Source organism: Carcharhinus amblyrhynchos, chromosome 13 (genome assembly GCF_965287045.1).
Source record: "Carcharhinus amblyrhynchos chromosome 13, sCarAmb.v2.hapA, whole genome shotgun sequence".
In the NCBI taxonomy this organism is placed as follows: Eukaryota; Metazoa; Chordata; class Chondrichthyes; order Carcharhiniformes; family Carcharhinidae; genus Carcharhinus; species Carcharhinus amblyrhynchos.
Genome location: NC_137336.1, coordinates 62,011,085 through 62,038,606, shown reverse-complemented (window position 1 = coordinate 62,038,606; position 27,522 = coordinate 62,011,085). Strand labels below are relative to the sequence as shown.

At 42.7% G+C, this 27,522-nt stretch overlaps 1 protein-coding gene across 4 annotated transcripts in view; it reads right to left on the bottom strand.

Annotated features, from left to right (window-relative positions):
• Positions 1–27,522, bottom strand: part of LOC145351946 (sodium-dependent phosphate transport protein 2A-like) — a 59,926-nt gene that overhangs the window by 6,368 nt on the left and 26,036 nt on the right. For all 4 annotated transcript variants that reach the window (XM_080201759.1, XM_080201760.1, XM_080201758.1 and 1 more), the window contains 9 exons: positions 23,763–23,892; positions 20,019–20,216; positions 17,505–17,633; positions 14,446–14,589; positions 10,813–10,924; positions 9,522–9,717; positions 7,418–7,513; positions 5,514–5,634; positions 1,395–1,562 (listed from right to left, as the gene is read on the bottom strand). In XM_080201759.1, the coding sequence (XP_080057885.1) occupies positions 1,395–1,562; positions 5,514–5,634; positions 7,418–7,513; positions 9,522–9,717; positions 10,813–10,924; positions 14,446–14,589; positions 17,505–17,633; positions 20,019–20,216; positions 23,763–23,883 (1,285 nt within the window). In that variant the 5' untranslated portion in view covers positions 23,884–23,892. The remainder of the gene's footprint in view (positions 1–1,394; positions 1,563–5,513; positions 5,635–7,417; positions 7,514–9,521; positions 9,718–10,812; positions 10,925–14,445; positions 14,590–17,504; positions 17,634–20,018; positions 20,217–23,762; positions 23,893–27,522) is intronic.

Below are 27,522 nucleotides of genomic sequence, written 5' to 3'. Positions count from 1 at the left end.
TTGGGATTCGATGATTCTTTGCTGAATTCCTGCATTGACAAGGATATTGATATCTTCCCAGGTTTGACTTCTGTCTAACAGTTTACGAGATTGATGCAAATGGTCACCCTATCCATGAGGCAATGCGACTTCACAATCCCTATTCACAAGCAATGTTAGTGGGAGACCAGATATACAAAAAAAAATAGTGCAGCTAATATCAGAATGAGTGATAGGATGTTTGGGAATAATAAAACAGAAAATGCTGGCAGAACTGAGCAGGTCTGGCTGCATCTGTGGCAAGAGACAAAGTTAACATTTCAAATCTATATCACCCTTCTTCAGAACTGGATGTTTGGTTCTTAGAGCTGTAAAGAGATTGGAGGTCAGTTAGCTCAATTGGCTGGACACCTGATTCATGCTGTGGAGTGATACAAACAGCACGGGTTCATTTCCTATACCAGCTGAGCTTATCCATGAAGGTTCTGCCCTTTCAATCTTACTCCTTGCCTGAGGTGCAGTGACCCTTAGGTTAAATTACCACCAGTCAGCTTTCTTGTACATAGACAAGCATCCTATGCCCTCTGGCAACATTTCATTTTCAACATTCTCACCACCCTTCGCAATGAGGATGGACACCTGACGATTATTTAAATTGACCAAATCGATGCTTTCTGAGTCTTACCTATGAGGCTTCTTATGGGTAGTTTTGGATCAGTTAACAGTTCATGGTGAAATTGTGCATGTTCAGTTTAAGATGATCAACTGTGATACTCAGTTCTAATAGACAAAGAATAAAGTATTGTAGATGTTGGAAATCTGAATTTAAAGCAGAAATTGCTGTAAACAATTAGATCAGTCTTCTGTAACGAGGATAAAGTTAAGTTACTATTTCAGCACTAGGACCCAATGGATGAAGGTTCAACGATCTGAAATGTCAACTCCATTTTCCATATGGTGCCTGATCTGCTGCATGTTTCCTGTTTTTATTTCACTTTAAGTTACACTTGCTACACTTCTGCTCAGAAGAAAGGGCAACATTTGAGTATTTATGTTAATTCTCTGCCTGTTCAAGCAAATCCATTGGAGTCACCAAGAGTTACAGCAGAGAACACAGCTCTTTCTGTTGTGGTATGATGACATGTACCTTTAATGGAGTAATTCGTAAACTGCTGTCAATCATTATCATCACTGACACAGGATATGATATGGTCCCATGACTTGTGGTCATTTTGCACTCAGTGGCAGTGGAGATGAGCTGTACTATACTTAGCGTCCCAGTTAACCCTATCTATATATAGACTTATCTTTAGATAATTAACCCACGTTATTGTTTCACCAGTCTTTGTGTATGATTGATACATTGACGATGAAGAGAAGAACAACAAAGCTCTTCACTGGAGTCAGTGACTCACCCGTATTAATGATTCTTTTGATGGCTTTAGCAACCTGTCCTCTCAGCATAGCATTCAGCAGCTTGACAATCAGTACCAGGCATGTGCAGAGAACCACCAGGGAGCCGGCCAGCAGGATCAGGCCCACTACTAGATCGGACATGGTGGAGTTCACAAACAAATGGTTACCTGGAAATAAAGTGGAAACATTGCAGACTCAAACAGTCATTCCCGATTATGACAAATGATTCCTGCATTGAATAAAGATGGAATTCTTACTAAGCAACAGCATCCCCAAGTTCTTGCCAATCTGATGACCCATTTGCCCATTCCATGACTGCAACTGCTGAAACACACAGGGGGTTTCATCATTATCTAAGTAAAGATATATTAGTTCACTCACATAGGCTGAAATTTTCCAGCACTGTTTCCGGTCTCGCCAAAGACAACTTCCGCCCACTTCCCCACACCCACTGCTGTGGCAGGCTCCCTAGTGGCATAGCCAGCAAGCAATGCAAATGGCCATTGTCTTCAGTGGGACCAGAAGAGCCCACTGGAAAGCTACATCTGCCTCTGGAAAACCCACTACCAGGTGGGCCAGAAAATCCCAGCCATAGGGACCAATTCAGAAGTGGGCCTGGGCACCTTGCATTCTGATGCAGAGTGCAGGCTAATTCAGTAAACTCTGAGTTGGTGCAGTGTGTCAGCATGCTTGAATTATTCAGAGAGTGATAACTGTACCTTGGCACAAAGCATGCTGAAACATTGGCTGAGATTTTCCAGTCCCTCTGCGGTAGGTTTGCAGTGATGTAGTGAGGCTTCCTACTGGTAGGTCTTCAGTGGCAGAGGCTGCTCGCCATTGGCTGTTGGTGGAATCATCTGGTGCCACCCAAGTCAATGGCAGTTTGCGTTGCCAGCTAATCACACCACCAGGGAAGCTGCCATAGTGGTTCACCTTTGGTAGGACCGGATGATCCCACCAAGAGGAAGATTTGGAACATCCCGGCCATTGAGTTATTTTGATGAGTTCAGTAGATTGCAGACGGAAAGGATTGTCCCAGCATCAGATTAGTACACTCATGGAGGGATGAGTCTCCAATTCTGTTGATGATCTAGAGATTGGCTTGACTATTCTGAAACCCCTCAAATCATCAGTCTAAGGTGTTGTAACAATGGACACAATGATGGAGTGAAGTTACCCAGAACTTCACCAACTAACCATGGACATATTGAACTGTTTAAAAATACAAAGAAAGACATTGATCAAATTTGGCTGATACTGTAACGTGACAACTTTTCTGGAAAGTTCCTATATGGATTGTACTGCAGACCTATTCTGAGATGTTTCATGGCATTTCATACCTGGTGGTGAGGGTGGGGTGAGGTGGTGTTAAGGCCCACTACAAACAGAGACATTTGAAAGAAAATCATAAAAAGTATTATGTGCTGGACTTTTAATCCATCGTAGTTCTGTGGAGACAATAGGAACTGCTACTCAGCCAGCTACATCCTTCCAGACACTCAATCCCCAAGGGAATATGAGATCATCTAATCTCCCCCTTCTCCTACCGATGAAAAATTTATCAATCTCAACCTTTAAAGTGTTCAAGGACTTGACCTGCTCACCTTGCTGGGGCAAAGAATTCTAAAGATTTACCACCCTTTGAGAGAAGAAATTTTTCATCAAATCCATTTTAAATGAGCATGCCCTTATTCTACGACGATTTCTCTGATCCTACTCTCTTCCATGTGTGGAAATATCCTCCCAACATTTACTCTGTCTCGCCCCTTAAGAATATTACACATTTCAGTTAAGATACCTTTCACTCTTCAGAACTCCAAGGAATACAGACCCAACCTATTTAATGGTTCCTCATATCACACTTCCTTCATACCCGAGATCATCCTAGTAAATGTCCTCTGTACTACCTGCAATATATTTCCTTAAATAAAACTACCCGGTAGTCTAAATGTGGCCTCACTAATCTGACCCTCTTTCCATGCCAGAATATTACCTTCATCATCACGCACTCCTAATCTGTGTAGTAGCCTTTTGTGTGGCACCGTATCGAATGCCTTTTGAAAATCCAGATTTACAACGGCAACTGGTTCTCTTCTATCTACTTCAGATGATACCCCCTCAAGAACTCTAATAAATTTGTTGGAAATAATTTCCCCTTCATGAATCCATGCTGACTCTGTCAGACTTATCAAACTTCCCCTTAAATGGATTAATGTTCAATTCAGTTTGTTCTGTACCTTGATTTCATTGATCCAACTTTGATATAAGCATTTTAAGAAGCCACTATAAAAACTTCTGCAATCATTCTATCATCACTACATCAGCGATATCTTTAGCAAGAATGGTCATTTAGTTTGTAACAAAATGTACCCGTCTTCTTTGCTAACCTGGCATTCAATGACGGACTTGTTCCGACAGCTCAATTCTTCTCCTGATGACAGATATTGAGATGACATCATTGACTATTCTTCTGGAATTCACCTTACCGGGCATTTTTCATTTTTGAACTGTAAGTTTTCAGTAGTGAAGGGAGTGGATGTCCGACAGAACTGGAACTTTGCTGGGGCCATTGTCGTCTTTGTCTCAACATCCACCCAATCACATTCTCATGAAATTGGCACTGAAACTCAGTAGGGGCTGTAATTCTGTCTTTTCCTCTCTGATTTCAACACCTCGACTGCCAACAAACTAAAATTAACTCTGTGGATCTGAGATCAGAACATTGCCTATCCTGCCATGTTAAACTCGTTAAGAATATGGTACGTTCTCTCAGTGAGCTATCTGAGGGTGCCAAGAGGATAGATTTCAGCTAGTGCATGACAAAAATGTTTCTGAGACTCAAAGTCCCTCATTCTTTGCTCCATAGGTGCTGCTGTGTAATTAGCAGAATTATAGCAAGCATCAATAATATAAACATGTATGTTTGTGTGTATTTTAAAATTAATTCATAGTTTGTGGGTGTCACTGGCTAGGCCAACAGTTGATGCCCATCCCTAATTGCCCCTTGGTCAGCAATGACTTGTTCAGCAGTTTCAAGTATCAACTACATTACTGTGGGTCTGGAGTCATATATAGGCTAGACCAGGTAAAGACAGCAGATTTCCATCCCTAAATGACATTAGAGAACCAGATGGGTTTTTACATTTCTGACAATGGTTTCAAGGTCATCCTTAAACTGTTAAATTCCAGACCTTTATTGAATTTAAATTTCACCATCTGCTGTGCTGGGATTCAAACCCATTATCCTGGGTCTCTGGATTAATAGTCCAGTGACAATACCACTGTGCTACGGCCTTCCCAGTATGCATGTATGTGTATGAAGATAGTCACTAGTGGAAACCAGGAATACCAGATACAGAACACACCCAACTGGCCTGCCAACCCCCACATTTATACATAAACAATGACAAACTTAAGGTCTGCCAATATTAAAGTAAACACAGCACACAGCATTTCTGTATCTGTATTAATCACTTCAGTAATTAAGTAATAATTACCAATAATAACTGTACTACTACCTAATATATATAGTACAATAATATATATAGTATAATACCAACCTGGAAATTACTTTGAATGACTGCCATTGACATTAATCAATGAGGACAACATTGTGCATTTAACAACGAGGTTGTTAGGGTGACCATTTGGAACAGCCTGGTCTCTAATTGGTTGATTTTGACATCTTTCACTTTACAGACACCTCCAGGCTGGTCAGTAAGTACCCATGACTGGACTGACCTTCTCTCTCGGTGTTGCAAACTGTGTGAGCTTCATGATACTGGACCTAAAGAAATCCAGTGCTGAGATGGGTTGAAATCTAGCCTGGTCATCCATATGTAAGTATGCGTAAATACTATGTCTAAATGCTTGCATTTTTATGAGTTTTTGTATGTAAATGCACATGTCTTCATGAACATGTGTACATATGTAGATGTAGGCGCACATGAGTGAAATATATGAAACTATATTGTGGCATGGCAAGGTACTAGACAGAATTAGCTACAATTCTGGATTCCTGCTCAACAACTTGATCAACCAATATCAAAGTTCTTTGGAAAAAACATATACCTTTTCACTCATTCACATCAAATTCTGAGAACCATTTTCACACTTACATTTCTCAAAGTTTTCTTCATGTGTTCTGTTGACTAAAGTCCAGGTGTGATTCTCATCTTGCCAACATGATTCTGGTGAAGTACACTTCTCCATACTATCCACGGTGATGTTGTCCTGTAGCTGTAAGCAAGGGTTAGTTAGCAGCATATCTCAAGAAGCCTGTCAAAGATGACCGTAGCAGTCAAGTGCATTCACCTTTCTTGCACATTCCATATGGAAACTCATTCCACTTGTGAACATTCCCAGCATCCAGCTGCTAATTTGGAAGATTGCAAAGATGTTGCCCCTTAGACAAGATTCTATTCTGTGCATTGGTCACATTCTCTGCGAATAAAAACTTCCTGATAGCAGTTTTAAATTTTCCCAGCACCAGTTTATGTTATCTCCTGTCCACTGCAGCTTTCTGAGCTGGAATTCTATTCTCCCCTTGGCACCACTGCCAATGATGAAACCTATAGAATCTAACTACAAAGCAGGAATACCACCACCAAGACAAAGGCTCACTCCAATTCACCCGGGTGAAAAGGTAAAGCTGTAGGGTGGTAACCTTCAAGCTTCATGTCAGTGTATTTGGGGGTATCACAAAAACCCTCCACTCGAAGTTCCCAGGCAAGGTTTGCATGGCAATTGCCCTGGAAGTGCAAGCTCCCAATGGGCAAGGCTTTCTTATGCCAATAGTTAACTCAGAAAAAGAATTAAAAACTCCTAAGTAACTATTGTACAGACCCACAACCACTACTCACTACAATCCTGAACCCTCAGGTGGAGATGCCTCCCTCCTCATAGGAGTCCCACTCAAAAGGGCTCTACTCAGTGGGGTGACCACTTTGTTGAACACCTTTGGTCCGTTCGCAAGCAGGACCCAGACCTTCTTGTCACTTGCCATTTTAACACACCACCCTGCACTCCTGCCCACATGTCTGTCCTTGGCCTTTTGTAATATTCTAGGGAACCCCAGTGCACCTCATCTTCTGACTGGTCACTTTATAGCCTTCTGGACTGAACATTGAGTTCAACAACTTTAGAACATGAATTCTTCCTTTCATCCCATTTACTTTTATTTCATTTCATTTTATTTCATCTCATGCTCCATTTTATCACTCTCCTTCCCACCCTCCCTTTCTTCAGGCCAACTGCCACATTCCTCAGGCAGTTCTTTACCAAGCTGTATCTTTGTTTTGCCATTCACACGTTCTGATCACTTAATGGATACTTTCAACATCTCAGCCTTCTGCATGCTCATTTACATTCCCTTTGTCCATACCACCGCCCCTCCCTACCTCATAATATCAATCTCTGCTGATTCTCTTTCCTCTCCTCTCTGATGAAGGGCAATCTAGACTCGAAGCTTTGGCCCTACTCTCTCTTCACTGTTCATGTTGTCAGACCTGCTGAGATTTTTCCAGCATTTTTCTGTTCTTGTTCCATAAACTCGCTGTTTCTCTGACCTCTTACGCATCCATCTCTCATTTCACCTCACCTTTTCGTTAGGTCTTTAGCAATTCCATTCCATGAAATTTGCTTTTTATTCGTTAGCAATAATTGCTGGCCTTGTCAGCAATGTTCAGACCTCAATCTCATTGAATGGCAGAGCAGGCTCAAGTGGCGAAATTGCCTTCTCTTGCTCCTTTTGCCTTTGTGAAATTGGTGATGAACCACATTCTTGAAGTGCAACATTCTGTTTGGGGAAGGTACTCCTACAGAGCTGTTGCGGATGGAGTTCCAGGATTTTGACCTAGTAGTGGTTAAGGAATTGCGATATACCATACCATATTTATTGCCTGGTGAGACTGCCTCCCCTCACCCCCACCAACAACCCCCCCAACCCACCGCCTCCCCCGACCTTCAAAGTGAAAGCTCAAGCAACGTTTGCAATTTCTCAAAGTTTGAGGTACTTTCTTACTTGTACAATCCTTTTGATGCACCAAATCTTCACAAGACTCTTGTTTCGGAAGCTTTCATCTCCAATCGCTATTGCAGTGATTACAGATTTATCAAGCTGAAAATGAAACACAATTTCTGTAATAACTAAGAAAATCCAACTGGAAAGGAACATCTTTTATTTACAGAATATCAAGTAAAATCACTACCATGGCATACACACACTGCCTGAAACTGCAGTTCAGCAGACCCAGTCCTAAGTCTACCTTATAAAAGATCTAGGTAATGCATTCCAGCCATTATCTGTTACCAGGGGAGCTCAAACTCAGTGAGCCCCACAGGGAGACCAATTAGTGATTCCCAATGGGCCTCATGGGGGTTATCACAATTTTAAAGAAAGAATGATGCGGAGATGTTGGCGTTGGACGGGGGTGGGCGCAGTAAGAAATCTCACAACACCAGGTTAAAGTCCACCAGGTTTATTTGGAGTCATGAGCTTTCAGAGTGCTACTCCTTCATCACTCACCTGATGAAGGAGTAGTAGTCTGAAAGCTCAAGATCCCAAATAAACCTGTTGGACTTTAAACTGGTATTGTGAGATTTCTTACTGCACTCAAAGAAAGAGGAAACATATTGCCTTTCCCAAATAGTCAATTTAACTTGGTATTCTGTTGTACTATGGTGCACTACTGTAGCGTTGCTCATGGTAAGAGAATACAGATTTTAATGGTAGCTGTCCTGTGATGTTGCATTCAGTGACCTGTAGGATGCTATGATCTCTCTAGGTATTGTAGGAGACTGGGTGAAGGCTAGTTTACTGGTTAGTACCCATGGTGTAATTAGATTAATTTGTATGCCAGAGCAATGAGCAGAAATCTTAATTTCCCTTTTATTCAACCTAAAACAAACCCTTTGGTTTGATTTGGAGAGATATTTGGGACTTAGAAGATTTTCACCATCTGACCACTGACATTTCAAAAGGAGCTGTCAAGAGATGAAAAGTGAACTGATTATTATTCCTTCTTCAGTTGTCTTCCCAAAGGCAGGTCCAACCCACACTACACCCACTATGGGTAATACCCATCAGGAGGCAGGTCCTGAATCTAACTGAGATGCAATAGCAATTGAAAATCATGCTATTGGCACCAATCTATCCACATCAACTGTCCAGACAACTAAGCCAACCAGCCCCTCACAAGATCCAAGTTGCTGTGGAAACATATGCTTTTGCATGCATAATGTAGTACTGGTGTTATAAATAGCAATGGCTGAGGCTCCAATTTTCTATCAATGGAAAGCTTGTGGCCGGAGCTATATTTAATCAGGAAGACTCCATCACATGGTTGATCAGGAACCTCTTTCACTCCTAGCACTAGCTTTTGTTGGAAGGGTTTTGGGTGATATTCAACTGGTTTGGCCACATTATAAACACCCACCTTGGCCATCAAGTCCTCAAGTTGGACTTGGGCCTGGAGCTTCTAGTTCAGAGGCTGAGACACTACCGCTTCATCACAGTACCTCCTCAACACAATTGCTTAAGTTTGAATTATTCTTGCCTGTAATTTTCAACCTGCTGTTGTTAATAAGGTGCAAGAATGTGAATTGCAGTCATATTTTGTTTTCCATTTTATTGCATCGAATCACATACAATGCATGGCACAGGACATTTAACCCATCTGGTTAATGTCAGTGTTTTTACTCTGTTGAGCTATATATACAGCTTAGCAGCACAGTGGTTAGCACTGCTGCCTCACAACGCTAGGGACCCAGGTTTGGTTCCCAGCTTGGGTCACGTTCTCCCCATGTCTGTGTGAATTTCCTGCAGGTGCTTTCTTCCACAGTCCAAAAGGCATGCTGGGTAGGTGCATTGGACATGCTAAATTCTCCCTCAATGTACCTGAACAGATGCTGGAGTGTGGTGAATAGAGGATTTTCACAGTAACTTCATTGCAGTGTTAATATAAGCCTACTTATGACACTAATAAATTAACTTCAAATTTTATATACCATGACTAGAAAACCACAAATATAAAATTAAATTAATAAAACAAGTTATACAACATTATCATGCACAATCTACATGGCATAGTAATAGATGCAAATAATCAGAAAACTGCTGCCCATACCTGTATAATGTGGTCAGTGAATGGATCTGTAATGATACCAAGGAGATTTGGTGCATCCTTTCCTGTCTGGATTTTAAAGCTGCCCACAACAACCTTAGTGAGTCGATACAAGAAGCTGCTGGCTACCTCAATTGGCAGCAGTACCAACACAGAGAGCCAATTGAAGCAATCATGTACTGTGGCACCTGCGAAAGCCCTGGAATTCATCGAACAAAATAGGCGGCAATGATTTGAAAGACTTTTATTTTAGGAGAAGTACTTGAATGATCACTTTGGATAACAGAGTGAGCGGAAAAGCAGTTCATTATTTGTGCATGCCTGCGCTTGGTATAGATTTGAAAGGCCCCATGCCTGGGTCTCTGGTCTGTCTTGATCCCCGCCAGAGCTGGAACCATGGTGAGACAATTTGCTCAATTGGAGGGGAGATCAGCCAAGGTTCCATGATCTGATTGATATCTAGTGACCCCTGCCAGAAATCAGATGTGAGGAATTGTCGAGGATAAGATCAGGATCAGCTGGGATGTGTCCCCATCTTACCCACTTCCCCCATCCCCGACCATACCACCTGCGTGGATTAAATGCCCACTGATACCCAAAACTTAACGAGCTTGAATGGACTGCAAATGTGGGCTCATGCGCAGTTTCACAGTGCGGGTGTGGAAAAGGAATTTTACAGGATGGCCAATTGAGAAATGCCTTGGAGAACAGCCAGAACCTTGGTGGCCATCTCTTAGTATGAGTCTGTTTTCAGGACAGATGGAGACAGCACCCATGGTGGAAACAAAATATGTGGGTTTACCTGTCAAATAGTGTTGCTAAATACTCAAGGTTAGTTATTTACTGATTTTCACACTGCAAGAAGTCCTTTTACCCACTTGTCTATCTCTTCTAATCCTGAACAGTATTTTGAAATAGATATCTAGTCCGTGTTCTTGACATAGATACACACAAATTAGTTAGATAATTACGGAAAGATTGTCATCTTAACAATAATTCCTTCCTTTTCATTGCTGCCCCCTGAGCCTCTATTTGATGGCTGTCACCTCACCACACAAGTCAAGTGTGCTTTAGCATTGATATATCTGCTGCCTTCTGCTGCAGCATAATTTATTAACATACAGCTATGGAACGTCTAAAGGCCCATTTTTGATCATTGCACCAGTCTGAGTATTGAAACCAATGCAACGTGACATTAAATTATTAGTCTTGACAGGGCTGAACCCATTGACCCGCAAGGAAGCAAGGCTACTCAGATCCCAGATGCTTTAGAAAGAATCATTGACCATCTTACCGTTTGAATTCATTTCTGTCTCCAGCTTGCATTAGGGCTACAATAGTATTTGTTACTGAGGTTCCAATATTGGATCCCATGATAATGGGAATTGCAGAACGTACTCCCAGCACTGCAAAAAACAAAGACACAAGGTGAGTTCTTGTCCTACTGCTGATGTATAACTTGCTAAACAATTTTACAGATGAGCGTCAATTGCTCCATTGTATTCCTGATCCACTGGAACACATTTGACATATTTGTCGGCATTTATTCACCATTATCTGCCTGAAGTGGTTGCGTCTCACAAATTCAAGTCATGGAAAGTCAGAATGAGGTAGGAGGTGGTTCTTTTCCAATAGTTCTAATATCTGGAACAGGCTACTGGCTCACATGCCGATTCACTGAATTCTTCCAAGTGAGAGCTGGACTTGTTTCTGGCTATGATGGGTTTGACATTGTACAAGAGATTGCTGCTTTTTATCATTAATCAGGGCTAGTGGTGTGGGGTTAGGGATTGTAGTGGATTTGACATCGTATAAGAGATTGGTGCCTTGTTTCGTCAATCAGGGGTGTTGGTGTTAGGGTTAGGGTTAAGTGTTGTATTTGACATCATACAAGAGATGGGTACTTTTATTGTCAATCAGGAGTAATGGTGTTATCGGTTAGTTTCGATGGCCTGAGGTGGGGTCGGAGAAGGACTTTCCTAGGTTTTTTTTGGCAAATTGGCCATGGAATCTATCTTGTGTATCTCTCCCAAGAGATATTTGAATGAAGTGGGAATATGTATATTGTGATGCACAAGGCATTGCAGTGGGGTAGGAGAGTCGAGATGAACCATTAGGTCTTTTCCTCTCCATGTGTATTGAGTGTATTTGTTATCCGTGCACAATTCCTTCTGCATTGTTTATTTAATCCTTAGTGAGAAGCCTAGAGGGAGGGCCAAGACCCAACAATTACAAGAAACCACCAAGGGCTGGAAAGAGAAAAGGGTAGATTCACCGCTCCCACTCTGCAGCGCTGGTTGTCCGACCTGCTTCCTCTCTCTCTCTCTTCAAACACAGCCCCCTCACTGGGAACTTGGGTTCGGTGAGGATGAGGTAATCCCAGAAGTCGTGGTTGGGTGACAGCAGGTTTAGGTTTTAATAGCCTGTAGGTTGTAGGAGGAAGGGAAGAAAAAGTAAGGTATGGAGCTCCACTGTACTGAGTCCAAGGACAGAATGGGATAAAAATTCATCTTGGGCAGAGGTGCAAAATGGAAGAGGGAAAAGGAGCAGCTGGTTTTCTACTCTATCTAATTTTTTTATCCATTTAAGACCAAGATGAATTTATAGCCCAAAGCGTTAGAGCAGATGAGTCACTATTTCATTGACATGTTAAAATTAAGAAATGTTTGTTCGTCTACCAAATGGGATCATTCAATGATGCAAACTTTTCAAACCCTTGCTTAAAGCTAGATAAGCAACACATCTGTGCCTTAGACATCTGAGATAAGCAAACCTGCACAGGTTTATGTGATGGAAACATCTGCATTTTCACAAAGTGCCAAGTCAAAGCCCCATCACCTGATCACCTCAAGGGAATCTGGCCAGGACTAAGACATGGCAAGGTGACTCACAAAGAATTTGAGAATATTTGAGGTCAAACAGTTAAGAGCAGATCTAGCAATCACCACCACCAGCACGAGCGTGCATTTACATAGTGCCTTTAACATGGAAAACGAGCCAATTTCCTACCCTATTCAAAAACCATGTGATCTCCTGAGAGGAGTGAAAAGCAGGTTAAAAACTAAGGGCAATTTGCAGAAAAGATGTTGAGAAAGGTTGATCGCAAGATAAAGAAAAAGATAGTAGACAGATTCACCCAAAGCTTGGTTAAAGATACAGGTCTTAACAAGAGCAATATTAGGTGGGGGAGTGGGGAGTGGAGGGGGAGCGGTGTGTGGGGGGGTGGGTGGTTGGTACAGTGGAAATGTTTAGAAAGGAAAGTTTACACCGGGTGACCAGGTGGCATAGACAGCTGAGGGCAGAGCCATCAATGAAATGGGAGAGAGGATACAAAATGTCAATCCAAGAACCAAAGATTGAATTATACACAAAGACAATGCCCCTGCCTGTCGGGTGATAATTTAGGAGCAAGTCCAGCGCTGTCTGTTAGGAAATGCCATGATCAGATTTTAGAGTCATCAATTGGACCAGTTATCTGGTTAAGGGCATGGCATCTGCCATTTGTGGATGTTTGTGGATGTCTCTGACTCTGATAGCTTCTGGCTAATCATGGATATGGCAGTTCTCCATTACCAGCACCGCCACTGGGAGCAGTGGCTATTGATGGAACTGCAATCAGTTTTCGATGATGAACAGCAATGGAAGCTGAATACTAGGTAAATGAGACAGCCACGTCAAGACCAGTCAGGCAAGCCCCGGAAAGGAAAAGGGTGGAGTGTGATCAGGAGGCCAAGTGGGGTGGTCATTTCCATTGGGGGAGGGGGGGCAGTGCAGGGTCTCCAATCAACATAAGGTGACAGAACAGGAGCAAACCCTTAAATACTGAACCTTTGACACTTGGCGTGGGCATCCCTTATCACTGGTATGATACCAGTAAATACCTAGGTGGTTCTGACATTTCATCCCACCCCAGATTGAAGTTGCAATGAAAATGTGAAGGCTGCCTGGCTGATCGGCATACCCACCAAACATAGAAGCAGATGGGCTGCGTAAAATGAATGTCAATTGTTCCCCTAGTGAGCTAAATTGCCTGCTTGATTGTTGGCAGGCAGTTTTCCATCTCTAATGCACACCCACGGGCCAAAACATCGCAGAATGCAATTTCACGTGCTTCCGTGTCAGGGTTGTGCCTGCCTGAGCTATGTAAAATTCTGGCCTAACGTTGCAATCATCATAGACAGAGGCAGTGGTTGGGTGGCAGGATGGTATCAGCAATAGTGGTATCGAATTTAGTGTGGAGGTCATGGGCTTCAGTTTTCTGTAATGATTCTAATTTTAGTGTAGTCATAAACTGTTTATACTTAATGAGATATATGATGGAATTCATCCTGCCTGCCACAGAATTGGAGCGAGCAAAGGGCTGACAATGGAAATGCCTGTTGTCCTCGGATGGGATTTTCCAGTCTCGCTTGAACAAAGCCATAAAATCCCACCCATAAAGTCAGATAACATCATCCACACCTGAGCCCCCCCATGATCTCCTGACCCATTTTCCTCTCCTCTTAATTTCCTCAGGCTACGGGCCATAGAAAATGTGAGAGCTGACATTTTATTGTGAATCTCCTCTTCAATAACACCATAAAATTGTGCTCCTGCAGCATTGTGACCAAAACCTTGGAGTCACCAGGTTGCAATTACAATAAGCGGCAAGCTAAACAAAACTTCTATACTCAGTCTATCTCTGGCAAGTAGGTTAGGGCATAAAAGAAACACAAGTAAGATGGAAAGTATTGCAGATATCTTATTTTTTGTGTTGTTGTCCTTATGGTAAAGTCATTGAAATCACCATTTCATTGTCTAGACACATTATGATTTTTACTCATGGATTTCACAGATGATAGTAATCTACGATCAATCAAAGGGACCTCTATCTCTCTCTTTCTGCCTTCATTTCTTGTGCTTTCCTGACCTTCCTTGGTTTACTTACATCCTGATGACACCATGCTGACAATGATGGATGTTGATGTACTCGAGCTTTGGACCAAGACAGTGACCAAGATCCCCACCACAAGTCCAGCCACGGGATTGGACAGGATTGCGTTGTCCTTAAAAATATCACCAGCCACCTTGCCTGAAAGAGAGAGGGAGACCTCATTGGCGCAAGCTCAGCAAGATATACATATATGTTTGTCAAGGCGATGCTGCTTGATAAGAATTAGGACCAAGACTAGGTCATTTGTCTCCTCGAGCCTACACTCCACAAATCTGTTATCCCTGGTGCTTTGGATATTTCAATGGTCTCATTTTCTTTTGGAAATAAGAAAACTTGAGATGCTTATTGAAATAGGAATTTCTGTGAATTGTGCCTATTTTGCAGATGTGAATTGGGTCTAATTCTGACAGGTTTGGCACTGGGAGGACATCTGTCCAATCTGTGTATGCATTTGGGCTGTTGCTAAATGTATTAGGCCCATAATTTAGATATCCTGGGCAGCTGCCTAAAACAGGAAGGAGAGGAGATTGTTTCCCCAGATCGGGGACAGTTTGGGGGAAATAAGTCATTTTTAAAGACATTTTAATTTTCAGCCTGTTAAAGATCCCTGGCTGCTCCCTTCAGAGTAATGTGGATTCTCTGATTCCTTGTCAGTGTTTGCAAGGAGTGCACCTCTGGATTCTTGATAGATATGTCTTGCTCGCTCCAGGGATTTGGGGCACGACACTTGTCCTCAAGTGCAGGTAGCCAGGAATCCCATTTAATCACACTCCTGCTATCGAAGCAAGGATCCCAGAATTTCATGGTAATGCACCATGGATTTTCACAGTTTCTTGGACTCCTCACCACAGTAAGTAATGATAAGTAGTTTAAAATTGCTACGCTGAGCTTCTCAATGAATAATTATTTTCACATTACAGCTTTTTCAACCTTTTTCTTCCATTATGGAATCATTCAAACCTTACCAGCTCGCTGAAACCTCCAGACAAACTCACTGACTTAATAAGACAGGTTGGCAATAAATTTTGATTGGGATTGAGCAGAATTTAATTAACTGCCTGCTTGGTTCAAGCGAAGCAACATGTCAATGACATATTTTATCAAATCACACAGGATGGATGTATTATTGCACACAGGTCTCTTGCAGTCAAAGGACAAAGAGGACTTGCATCCCCTTCCATCATTTGGTGCTTTCAGACCAGGTCTAAAAGATGATCAAGCAGTGCACCACTCAATTCCTGGCTCCAGTTGGCACATGATTTTATGACTTCACTCAGGCGACACAGGAAATTCCTGCCTAAGATCAACAGAGATTTCTGCCGTTGGATCCTCGCCTATGCTGATTCCGTGGTGGGCGAGGTGATGGAATTCTCCCCATGGGATCATGAGTAGGCTATTTAGCGCCTCCAAGCTGTTCTGCCATTCAATTGGATTATAGCTGGTCTGTGTCTCAATTCCATCTTTAGCTCCACATCTCTCAATATTCTTACTTAATAAACCCTTCTTGATCTCAGTCTTGAAAAGCTCCATCGACCCAGCATTCATAGCCTCTTGCAGAGCAGTGTTACATCCATTTTCCCCTGAAGGAAGGCTTGCTAACTTTATTCTCGAAAGGTCTAGCTCTAATTTCATGATATGTTCCTTTTTCCTGATTCCCAACCATAGGAAATAATTCCTCTGTATCCAGCATTTCAAATCATTTTAACATTTTAAAGACACTGGGCAGTTCTGCTGCCCTGTCCACCACGGAAATCGGAATGGGTGAGACAGGGATCACAAAAAGGTCCGTTGACCTTGGGTAGGATTTTCCTGACCTGGGGTGAGTGCGGTCAGAAAATCCCGCCCACTAGTGCAATCCTCCTATTTGAATTCTGAGTGCTCCCGCCAGCAGGAAACCAGCATTAGCAGTCTCTGCTAAGTGGGATTCTCCCACCTTAACCATTTAAGTGTGAGCGTCCCAGGAATCACACTGGGTAGCTCAGCTTTACAGTGATCGGAATACATTTTTCTCCCCTGTCTTTTTAAATATTACTTTTCATGGGAAAATTTTGGAATTAAGAAGGTCAGAGTCAAACAGCTTGTTACATTCAAGTTTGCAATAGAAAAAAAGCCATTTCTTGCTTATTTCGAGGATGCAGCTTCATCAAACGTAAGTGAAAAAAACACAAAAATAAAAATGCATTGCAATTTGAATGCACATCTTTCATACGGCCTGATCAAAGCAAGTTTGAGTGTTTCCTGCTCAGTATATTGCACTGTCAATTATGTTTTATTACAAAACCATGTATTGTATAAAACCTCCCCCTCTTTTAAACACTTGCTGATATGGAAAGAAATAAATTTTAAAGGGCGGGCCAATCTCAGCATTGACAGACAAGCTCCTCTCTCAGGACCTCTCTCAGGTCTTCCCTCACAGTGACACACTGAGCTGGTTCTTTGTACTCCGAGGAGGGGGGAGGGTGGGGCAGTGAGGTAAGTGACCTGCCCCTCTTCAATTGCCAGGCTGAGAGTGAGGATCTCCCAGTGGACCGAGAGGCTTTGGCTGGGGCGAAGGGCTTAACCTTGGGAATGTCCCCAGGCTAAACTGTCTAATGGCTGCACTTGGCCTTGTTGCCCTGGGGAAATATTGTTTGGTTTCAGCACAATGAATTAAAACACCATTCTGGGGTAAGATATTCATCATTGCCTCTGTCCCCTAAAACCTTTGAAGTGCCCTGGTCACCTTGATACCCATGCTACTTGGACACCTGGAAGCTTTCCAAATCACGGTAGCGCTCCATCCCACAATAGGGATTGGCCCAGGTGTTTATAGTGTTTGGGGCTAGTGGGGTGGGCTGAGAGCATCACAATGGGTTTGTTGCCTGGCAGAAATCCCGTTTTAGGCCCCAGCGCCCAATTGAACAGACCATCAGGATTTCCACCAGGGGCTAGCGGCCTGGTGAATCCTGACCACTGTCACTTCCAGCTTATTTAAGTTGCTTTGATAATGTTTGACTGCAGCTGGAATGAAGATATTTGCCTGAAGATTGAATGAGGAACGAAGCATCCAATACCTCCAGCAAGTTGAAAGGCTGCACTGAGGACATCGAGGGAGCAAACAAACATGTAGAGAAAGCTGAATAGTAGCAGCATCTTCATCATTGAGTTCAGAATGAATTTCACTTTCCCTTTTGCGTCCAGCCCTGGAAAGCAAAGGGAAATTTAAGCTTCTTATCGGTTGTTTCAAAAACATATCTCAATGCCGACTTGACTCAAAGATTTCAATAGCCAGTCCCATGTGCACATTTATGTTTTTCAAAAGGAAAATGAATTCAAGGATTTAATGAATTAAGTTCAAAGAATTTAAGGACAGAGTTACAATTCCATAATTTCAGATTGCTTTTTCATTAATGGTCCAGTCAAATTTTTTTTTTGGTACAGCTCCTTATGAAGTACCTTTTCACTGCATTCAATTGTTATATAAATGGAAGTTATTAGTGACTGCTGTGCCTTTTCTTTCTCTTTTTTTATTGAACTCAGCACTATCTAAGGGCCTCTCTCACACATCACTTTTCAAGTCTGCACAGGTCTGATGTTTCCAGCTGTTGAACCTGAATGAAGAATACCATTCTTACTTTGCTACTTCCACACTGGCAGTCCACTGGGTCCGATGCTTTATTTGCCTGAACCATTAATTTTTAAATTCTTGCCCATTCAACCTTTACTATCCTACTGGTAATCGAAAGGCCAAAACCATTAATCTAGAGGTCATGAGCTGTGATCCTGGCTTGCCAATTTAGAGAACTTCAATGCATTTTAAAAATCAGCTGAAAAGAAAAAGTCAGAATCATTCAAAGTGATCATGAAAGCTGTCAGATTGTCATAAAAAATGTTGCTCCGTTTTTCTTTAGAGGAGGAAACTTGCTGCCCTTTCTGTGTCTGAAATTTATGTGACACCATTCCCAAACTATGGGCAGGATTTTTCATGGCATGTTTTCCAGCATCAGAGGCAGCTTGCCATTGGCCGCTGGTGGGATCTTCCTGTCCCGCCGATGACTACAGTGTGTTACATAGCTTTCCCATCCTGCCAGGAAGCCTGCTGCAGGATGGTTGCCTTCAGTGGGACTGGGCGATCCCAACAGCGGGAAGGACTGGAAACCTCTGCCCTATAACATGGCTTTCTCTTGAATGTTTTCTGATGTGACCTAGCAAAGCATTCAGTTGTATCAAACTACCACTGCGGAAGACCAAGAAGGCCCACTCACATCATACAGGACAGTCTTACCAGAAATAGCTCATACCTGAGACTGAAATTTTTAAAAAATCCATTACCTTTGGAAAATTTACAAAATGTTAACTTCTCTTCACATTTTAAAACCTGTCAATAACCTTTGCAAACCCATTAGCTGTTCCTCATTTGTAGATTTGAGTTATTGATCCGATTTTTTTCCATTCCCTCCCTTGCTTTGTGGTTCTCCCAGACACGAGTCTGAGCAAACTTGAGCTATTGATTTAAAAAAATATCGTATAAGAAGGCAAAGAAAAGAGAAAATATGAAAGTAGTTAAAACAGCAAAAAGGTGTGGTGGTAAACCAAACATGAAAAACGTCTGAGACACTGTGGAGGTGGGATATCTGATTGAAATAGTGCTGAGTTTATTGTGAATCATATTCTTAATAAGCAGCATAATCAATCTTTTAGTTCCTCCTCTGTTTGGATTTTTGTCGCTCCACCATTGGCAGCCTTGATCCAGCTGCAGGGCCCTAAGTTCTGGAATTTCTACCCAAAGCATCGCCACCTTTCTGCCTCTTTCTTCTCTTTTTAAGATATTCCCATCCTACTGGTCCTAATATCTCACTACTTCATATTCCCAGTTTCCCAAAAACAGTACTTGTTTTTACACAATCACCAAAACCTTGCTGCCGTTTACGCTGGTGGGATTTTACAGTCTCGCCGATGGCACGCCTCCACTGTAGGTTTCCCGGCATTGATGGATTTGCTCAGTGGGAAATCCCATTGACAAAGGTAGGACCATAATATTCCATTGCCAGCTCATCACCTCCCTTCACCATGGAACACATCATGGGGGAGAAGGAGGAGGAAAATCCTGTCCTTAAACTCATATTGTAGTTCTGCCAAAGTTTGTTTGGCACAACTCCCTGTAAAGTCCTTTGGGACTCTTTACTATGTTGAAGTTGTTATATAAATGTAAGTTGTTGCTGCGATTGCTGTATCTCTTTTTCTCCTCTTTCCTTTTTTGAGTTCAGTACTACCTAAGAGTTTTCTAATGCACCTTTTCTCAAGTCTGCACATTACTTTGCATTCTACATTTACAGAATTTGACTAACTTTTTAGCGTATCCCACATGCTCTGATTAAGTGACCACTAACCAAACAATAGAACCAACTTTCTGCAGAGCCTCTCCCACTGGGAATGTACAATTGCACAAACAATCCGATTATCCAGCACTGATTGACTAATTGTGGTTACAAGTCTATTGGCCAAACAAATACTACCAAAAGAAAACAAACTCAAAAGTTCAGGAGCCATGCTCCCTCGAGTATTTGAGCTGAAAGTGCACCACTTACCTCTCCATTGAGGCACATTGGAATTCTCCAGCCTGGAGAATGTCCAAGCCATAGCTGAATGGGTGTCAATCTCAAACTTGTCCATGTTGTCCACCAGATTGACTGTTGAACCAGGACAGAGGTATCCATGATCCGAATGTGGAACTCCTCCAACCGCTGGGAGATGGTATGGCTTGGTACCCGCGACCCCATTCATGCCTGCCACATTTGAACAACACAAAGGTAAATTGTGATAATTATTTACATTGATAATTGTTGTATTTTTTGTCACCCTGGCTGATTCACCAACACCCCACCTCCCATCGCTACTCCCACCATGACAGAGCACCCAGAAGGGCTCTGGCTGAGAAACTGCTTGTTCCCACTCCCTGTCGAATTTTGATACGTTCATTTCAATAGATTGGAATTTCAGCACTGCAAATTCACAACTCTCAGAACTCGCTAGAAGCTTTGCTGAATGTTTGCGATTTCCAGTCGGGAAGGCAGAGAGGGGAGCTCGTGAATCCTTACATACGTAAAAAAATACAAGCATTCCCATAGGTGATTCAACAGGCTTGGTCAGTGTTAAGAGAAGCCATGCTATAGATTGTTCTGTTCTGAGGTCGAATTCCATCTCTCAGATCAGACATTATACTGAGGCCCAGAACTGCCCTTTCAAGTGAACATAGAAGATCCAATGGTATGACTTTGAAGAAGGATAGGGGAGTTCTGCTCAGAATCATAGAATCCTACAGGACAGAAGGAGGCCATTTGGCCCATTAACTCTGCACCAACCAGGTCCAGGCCCTAACCCCATAACCCCATGCATTTATCCTAGCTAGTTCCCCTGACACTAAGGGCCAATTTAGCATGGGCAATCCACTTAACCCACAATCAAAAGAGAAAATGCTGGACAATCTCAGCAGATCTGTAAGGAGAGAAAAGAGCTGATGTTTCAAGTCTGGATGACCTTTATCAAAGCTCTGGATTCCAGCATTGGCAGTAATTCACTTTTATCCAACTAACCCATACATCTTTTCAACTGTGGGAGGAAACCGGAGCACCCAGAGGAAACCCATGCAGACGCAGAGAGAATGTGCAAACTCCAACCAGACAGTGACCCACGCCGGGAATTGGACCCACGTCTCTAGCACTGTGAGGTTGCAGTGCTAACCACTGTGCCACCATGCCATCCTGTCACCAATAACACTAAAACAAATTGTCTGAAATATTTTTACATTGTGGTTTCTGAGAGAATAATGTGAGATTTTAAAAATGTATTTCACAGAATGTGAGCTTCTCTGACTATGTCAGCATTTATTGGCAATCCCTAGTTGCCTTCAGAATGTGAGTTACCTTTTTGAATGACTGTAGTCCCTGAGTCTGTACATTGGTTGTTGTGTTTCCTACATTCTAATAGTGATAATACTTCAAAAGTGCTTCATTGGCTATAAATCGGTAGCATGGCAGGAAGTCCTAATGATGTGAAAGGTGCTATATAAACGTAAGTATTTATTTTTATGGGTGAGGGGAATTTGCTGGGATTCTTGACTATCCCAACTCGACGCAATCCCCATTGACAGTGCTGCCCCGAGTTGCTTCTTGATAACAACTCAAATTAGTGAACGTAGAGCCAGTGAGACAACTGCTACTTCAAAATGGCAGCAATTTTTAGATGTTAATGAAATTCCCATGCTCACCAGTGAATTTGTAGCTGTAATTTTGTTGACTTCTTTTGAGGGGTGAGGACACTTCCTTATATAAATATTGGCTGTGTGGTTGATGATGAAGAAGAAAGCTGTAGACTGCAGGGAGATGTCAATGGACTGGTCACAAAAGTGCCATAAGGAATTCAACAGGAGGTAAGTGAGGCAATGCATTTGAGGAAGGCAAGCAAGACAAGGGAATACACAACAAATGATGAGATAGTGAGATGCATAGAGGGACTTTGCAGTATATGTTTACAGGTCTCTGTAGGTATAGCAGGATAGGTAGTTGCAATAGTTCAGAAGGCATATGAGATATTTTCCTTCATTAGCAAGGCATAATTATAAATGCAATGAAGTTTATGTGAGGAATCCCTAAAACATTAGTTAACCACAGCTAGAATAATGCAAACAGCTCTGGTCATCAAATTACAGCAAGGATGTGATTGAACTGAGGGAAAACACAGGAAATTTGTTCACATTTTCTAGGCCTGGAAAATGTACCTATGAGGCTGGGACTGTTTTCCTAGAAATGGTGGGGACTGAGGGGGCATTTAATTGGTGTATAAAATTATAGAGATAAAGTAGATAAGAATAACTTATTTCTCTTAACAGGGAGATCAATAACCAGCTCAATAACCATTTCAAGAAAGATTGTAAGGGAGATAAGGAGAATTGTTTTCACCCAAGGGTGGTAGGAGTTTGGAACTGCCTGAAAGAGTGCAGGGCAAAACGCCCATCGCATTTAAAGAGAGCTTGGATATCATCATAGAATCCTTATAGTGCAGAATGAGGCCATTCAGCCCATGGAGCCTGCACCGACAAGAATCCCACCCAGCCCCTATCTCCATAACCTGACATATTTACCTTGCTCATTCCCCTGATGCAAAGAAGCAATTTAGCATGGTCAATCAACCTACACCACACATCTTTCGGACAATGGGAGGAAACCGGAGCACCCGGAGGAAACCCATGCAGACACACTGATAATGTGCAAACTCCACAGAGACAACGATTGGAAGCCAGATTTGAACCTGGGTCCCTGGCACTGTGAGCCAGCAGTGCTAACCATTGTGTCACTGTGCCATCTATGATTTTGAAATGTTGTAACCTACAGGGCTACAGATCAGGAACTATAAAGTGGGATAAGACAGGATAACCTTTTATCATTGAGACAAACATAGCAGTGGGGTTGTGTGTTCTACTGTGGAGGAGGCAGCCCGCCATTGGCTGACAGCAAGGTCTTCCAGTCCTGTCGCTGTAAATGGGGGTTCTGGCTGTTCGCATTCTTGGCTGTTGGGGAACCCGCAGCGGTGGGGAAGGTGAGGGGGTGGGGGGGCGGGGCATAGTGGGGAGGGTTGGTGGGGCATGAGGGTAGGGCGCTGTAAGCTGGACAAAATGATCCCACCAGTGGGAATGGCAGGAAAATCTCACCACAACGGACTGAATGGGCTTCCTTTATGTTGTTAATTGCGGTGATTCTTTGTTTTTTTCTCCTGTCCTGCCTGCCTTTGGGGTAGAAGGGGGCGCAGGGGGAGGTGGGGAACCATGCAAAGGTCCATTGACCTCAGGTAGGATTTTCCGGTTTGGGGTGAACACGGCCAGAAAATCCTGTACTTTAAGTATCTGATACGTGTAAATCCCTGAGCCTTGGGATGAGATGTTGAGTCTCAGGTTAGCACAAACAGCAAGAAATCACTGGCGTTTTTTTTCTCTTTCTTTATGCATTTATTGAAATGGGAGTAAGGAATGTGAAGGATATACAGATATTACTTTTATAATTAAGTGCAGAATTGCATAGAATCCACAACACAGGAGCAATATTTTTGCCCTATTAAATCAACACTAATGTTTATACACACACTCGAGCAATCCCTTTACACCCCCTATCCCTCTATTCCATTATTCCTTTTGAAACTTAACTTCTTTTGCACTATCTCATTATCAGACACATCTTATATATGTATATACTCATACTTTCATGTCATAGATCTTGTTTATGAATGTCATAGCAGAAAAGGGTCCTCACTGACTGTGAGAACCCGCTAGAGCTGAATACCATTGATGATTGCACATGGCAGCCGGGGTGAATCAGGTGCACCCCCACTTGGAAGGGGGAGAGGTCCACGGTGCACCCTCCTGGGACTAGCTGGACTGGCTCCGCGATGTGACGCCATCATGCTCCGAGGCTGCACAGCAAAGGAGGAGATATCATTGTCTTAGAAACATTGCTCTCAAGACCTAGCCAGCAAACAAGTAAGGGCAATATGCCAGTCCACATTTTACAAGGAAAAACGTTGCTGACAGTTAATTCTAAACAACAAAAACAAATTGTGTATTGTGGAATTTGTATACAACATATACAATGGTGTGGAATGTATGCTATACAATGTGTATTGGTATATATTATGGATATTTGTCATGTCTAAAATGGTTATGTTACCTATAGTTCACTTGGTAGATGGGGTAGGAAGTTGCAATAAAGAAATAAGAAATTTCCACATGGATATAGACAAATTAGGTAAAAGGGTCAAAATTTGTCAGGTGGAGTTTATCCATTTCAGTTGGAAAAATTGAAAGGCAACTTATTATCTAAATGGAGAGAGACTTCAGAGTGTTTCAGTGCAGAGGGATCAGAATGTCCTTATGCATGAATTGCAGACAACTATTATGCAGGTACAGGAGGCAATAAGGAAAGCAAATTGAATTTTGGCATTTATTGCTAAAGGAATAGAGTATAAAAGTAGGAAAGTGTTGTTGCAACACAAGGCATTAGTGAGACTACACCTGAAGTGTTGTTACAGTTTTGGTCCCCTTACTTGAGGAGGGATGTAGTGGCATTGGAGACTGTACAGAGGAGGCTCATTAGATTTATTCCAGAGGTGAGGGGTTTGTCTTAGGAAGAGAATTGAGCATTTTAGGCCTATACTCTCTAGAGTTTAGAAGAATGAGTGGAGATCTAATTGAGGTATATAGATGCTAAAGGGATCAACAAAGTTGACACGGAGAGGGTGTTTCCTCTTGAGAGGCAATCTAGAAATAGGAGAGGTCGGTTTTAGGATAATGGGTAGCAGACTTAAAACAGAGATGAGGAGAAATTAGCTCTCTCACGGAATCATGAATTTATGGAATTCACTACCCTGTGAAGTTTTTTGCACAGAGGGTGGTGGGTGTCTGGAACTCATTGCTGGGAGAGGTAGTGGAAGTAGATATGATAGTGACTTTTAAGGGCCGTCTTGACAAATAGGATGGGAATAGAGGGATATGATCCCTGGAAGGGTAAGGGGTTTTAATTCAGTCGGGCAAATGGTTGGTGCAGGCTTGGAGGGCTGAAGGGCCTGTTCCTGTGCTGTGATTTTCTTTGTTCTTTGTAATCCAGGGCATGGTGTATGCTGGAATATTGAGTAAATTTAAGGGAGAGATAGACAGATTTTCAATAGTAATGTGTTGAAGGGTTACGGAGTAGACAGTGGAGGAGAGGCTAAGATAAGGTCAACCATGATCGTGTTGAATAGGAGAGCAGGCTTAAGGGGCTGAATTGCCTATCCCAGCTCTTAGTTCTTATGTTCACTTCAGAATTAGAGGTGTTGGTAATGGAGATGGTCGAGTCCCACTCCAGAGACTTGGGCACAAAACCTAGTCTGCCACTCAAATACAGTAGTGCTACACAGTCTCCAGATGAGATGTTAAACTGAGGCCCTGTCTACACTTAACGTGGATGTAAAGCATCCCGTTGTACTAACAAACAAGAGCAGGTCATTTCTCCCCAGGAGCCTAGCCAATATTCATCCCTAAACCAAGATTTCTAAAACAAATAACCCGGTCATTATCTAATAGGAACATGAAAAATAGGAACAGGAGTAGCATTTGGACCCTGGCCTGCTATTCAACATGACCATGCCTGATCTCCTATACTCCCACTCTTTCCCCAGACCTCATTACATCTTTGGAATCTAGAAATATCTCTATTTCCTTCTCAAAAATATTCAGTGTCTTGGTCTCTGCAAGTTTCTGTGGTAGACAAGTTCACCACCCTCTGAGTGAAGAAGTTTCTTTCCTCATCTCAGTCCGAAATGGTCGACCTTGTATCCTGAAACTGTGCCCCTTGTTATAGACACTTCAGCAAGAGGAAACAAAACCCCTGCATCCAGTCTGTCCATCCCAGTCAGAATGAGATCCCCTTTAATTCATTCAAATTCCTATGTATAGAGGCCCAGTTGACCCAAACTCCTCAGACAACAATCCTGAAATCTTAGGAATCAGTGTGGTGAACCTTCGCTGCATTCCCTTGATGGCACATATATCCTTTCTTAGATAAGGAGACTAATACTGCACACAATACTCTAGGCCAGGAATTTTTTGGGGCGGGTGAGTCCCACGGAATGGCATTCTCTGTTGACCTTGGGTGGGATCTTATGAGCCTCAAGCTGGCAAGTCAGTAAAATTCCAGAACGGGTGTGGTCTCATCAATGCACTGCGCAGCTACAGTAAGACCATCTTGCTCCTGTACTCAAGCTCTTTTGCAATGAAGGCCAATGTAGTATTTGCCTTCTTAACTGCTTACTTGCTTTTAGTGATTGGTGTACAGGGACACCAGGCCCCTTTGGATATCAACATTTCCCGATTTATCACAATGTAAATAGTACTCTGCCATTCTGTTTTTTCCTGCCAAGGTGGATCACTTCGCATTTATCCATGTTATACTACATCTGGCATGTATTTGCCCATTCATCAACTTGTCTAAATCATTGTGATGTCTCTGCACATCCTCCTCACTGCTCCCACCACTTTTTGTGTTGTGCGCAAACTTGGAAATATTACATTTAGTTCTCTGGCTGTACATAAATGGGTAAATGCATTTCCTTGCATCACAACAATGGCTATTTTTAAAAAGTTGCCTGTAAAGTGCTTTGAGTTATCTGAGGTTGCGAATGGTGCTACGTAAATGTATCTTATTTCATTTTCTAACTACAGCATTGTAGAACGTGTACCTACGAAGAAAAAATAATTTGCTGTGACTCTTCATTGTCCCCTGGAATCACTCTGACCATAAAAACAATTGATTCCGTCTCTTCAGGAATCATCCCAGCGAGGGAAGTTTTAAAGGGACTCACACCAAGGGTAGGATTTTCTGGCCCATCCTGCTGGTGGAACTTTCCCACTTGTCGAAGAACAGCCCTGCGACACATCCCAGCAGCAGGGTGGGAAAGACACACAAAACATCATAAACATCGGTGGGGTTGGAAGATCCTACTGATGGCCAAACACATACCCAGTCTTTCATATATAGAGAGAGAAACTTCCCTTGGGAGCCTAGAAACTTTTTACAAACCTGTACCCTGGATTGGGTGGGAAGGAAGGTAGACAAGATTACAAATTTGCAGTCTGCAAGCTTCCACAAACAGCAATGTGATAATGATCAGAGAATCAGGGTGGCATTTACCGTGCAACCCCTGTGTGAATCGTGGTGATGAGATCTTTTGGTCCTGCCATTGTCATCAGGGCTTTCTGTCGCCCCCAGGAAACCCATGGCAGGGTTGGGGGGGGGGGGGGGGGGGGGGGCAGTGGTGAAGGTCTAATCCAGAGGGCAGCACCCCTGGCACTGCAACACTCTTGCAGTTGTGCACTGGAGTGCCAGCCTTGATTGCTTACTCTAGTCTCTGGAGTGGGACATGAACCTGTATTCTCCACCTTAGAAGGGAGGTGGCTACCAAAGACACACAGCAGTGGCAATGCAAATCGTTACTGTATCTTCAGGGAACCTAAGTTTAGTAGTTGAATGCTGTGTCTTCTTTTGGACTGCCCCGATGGCTAATCCA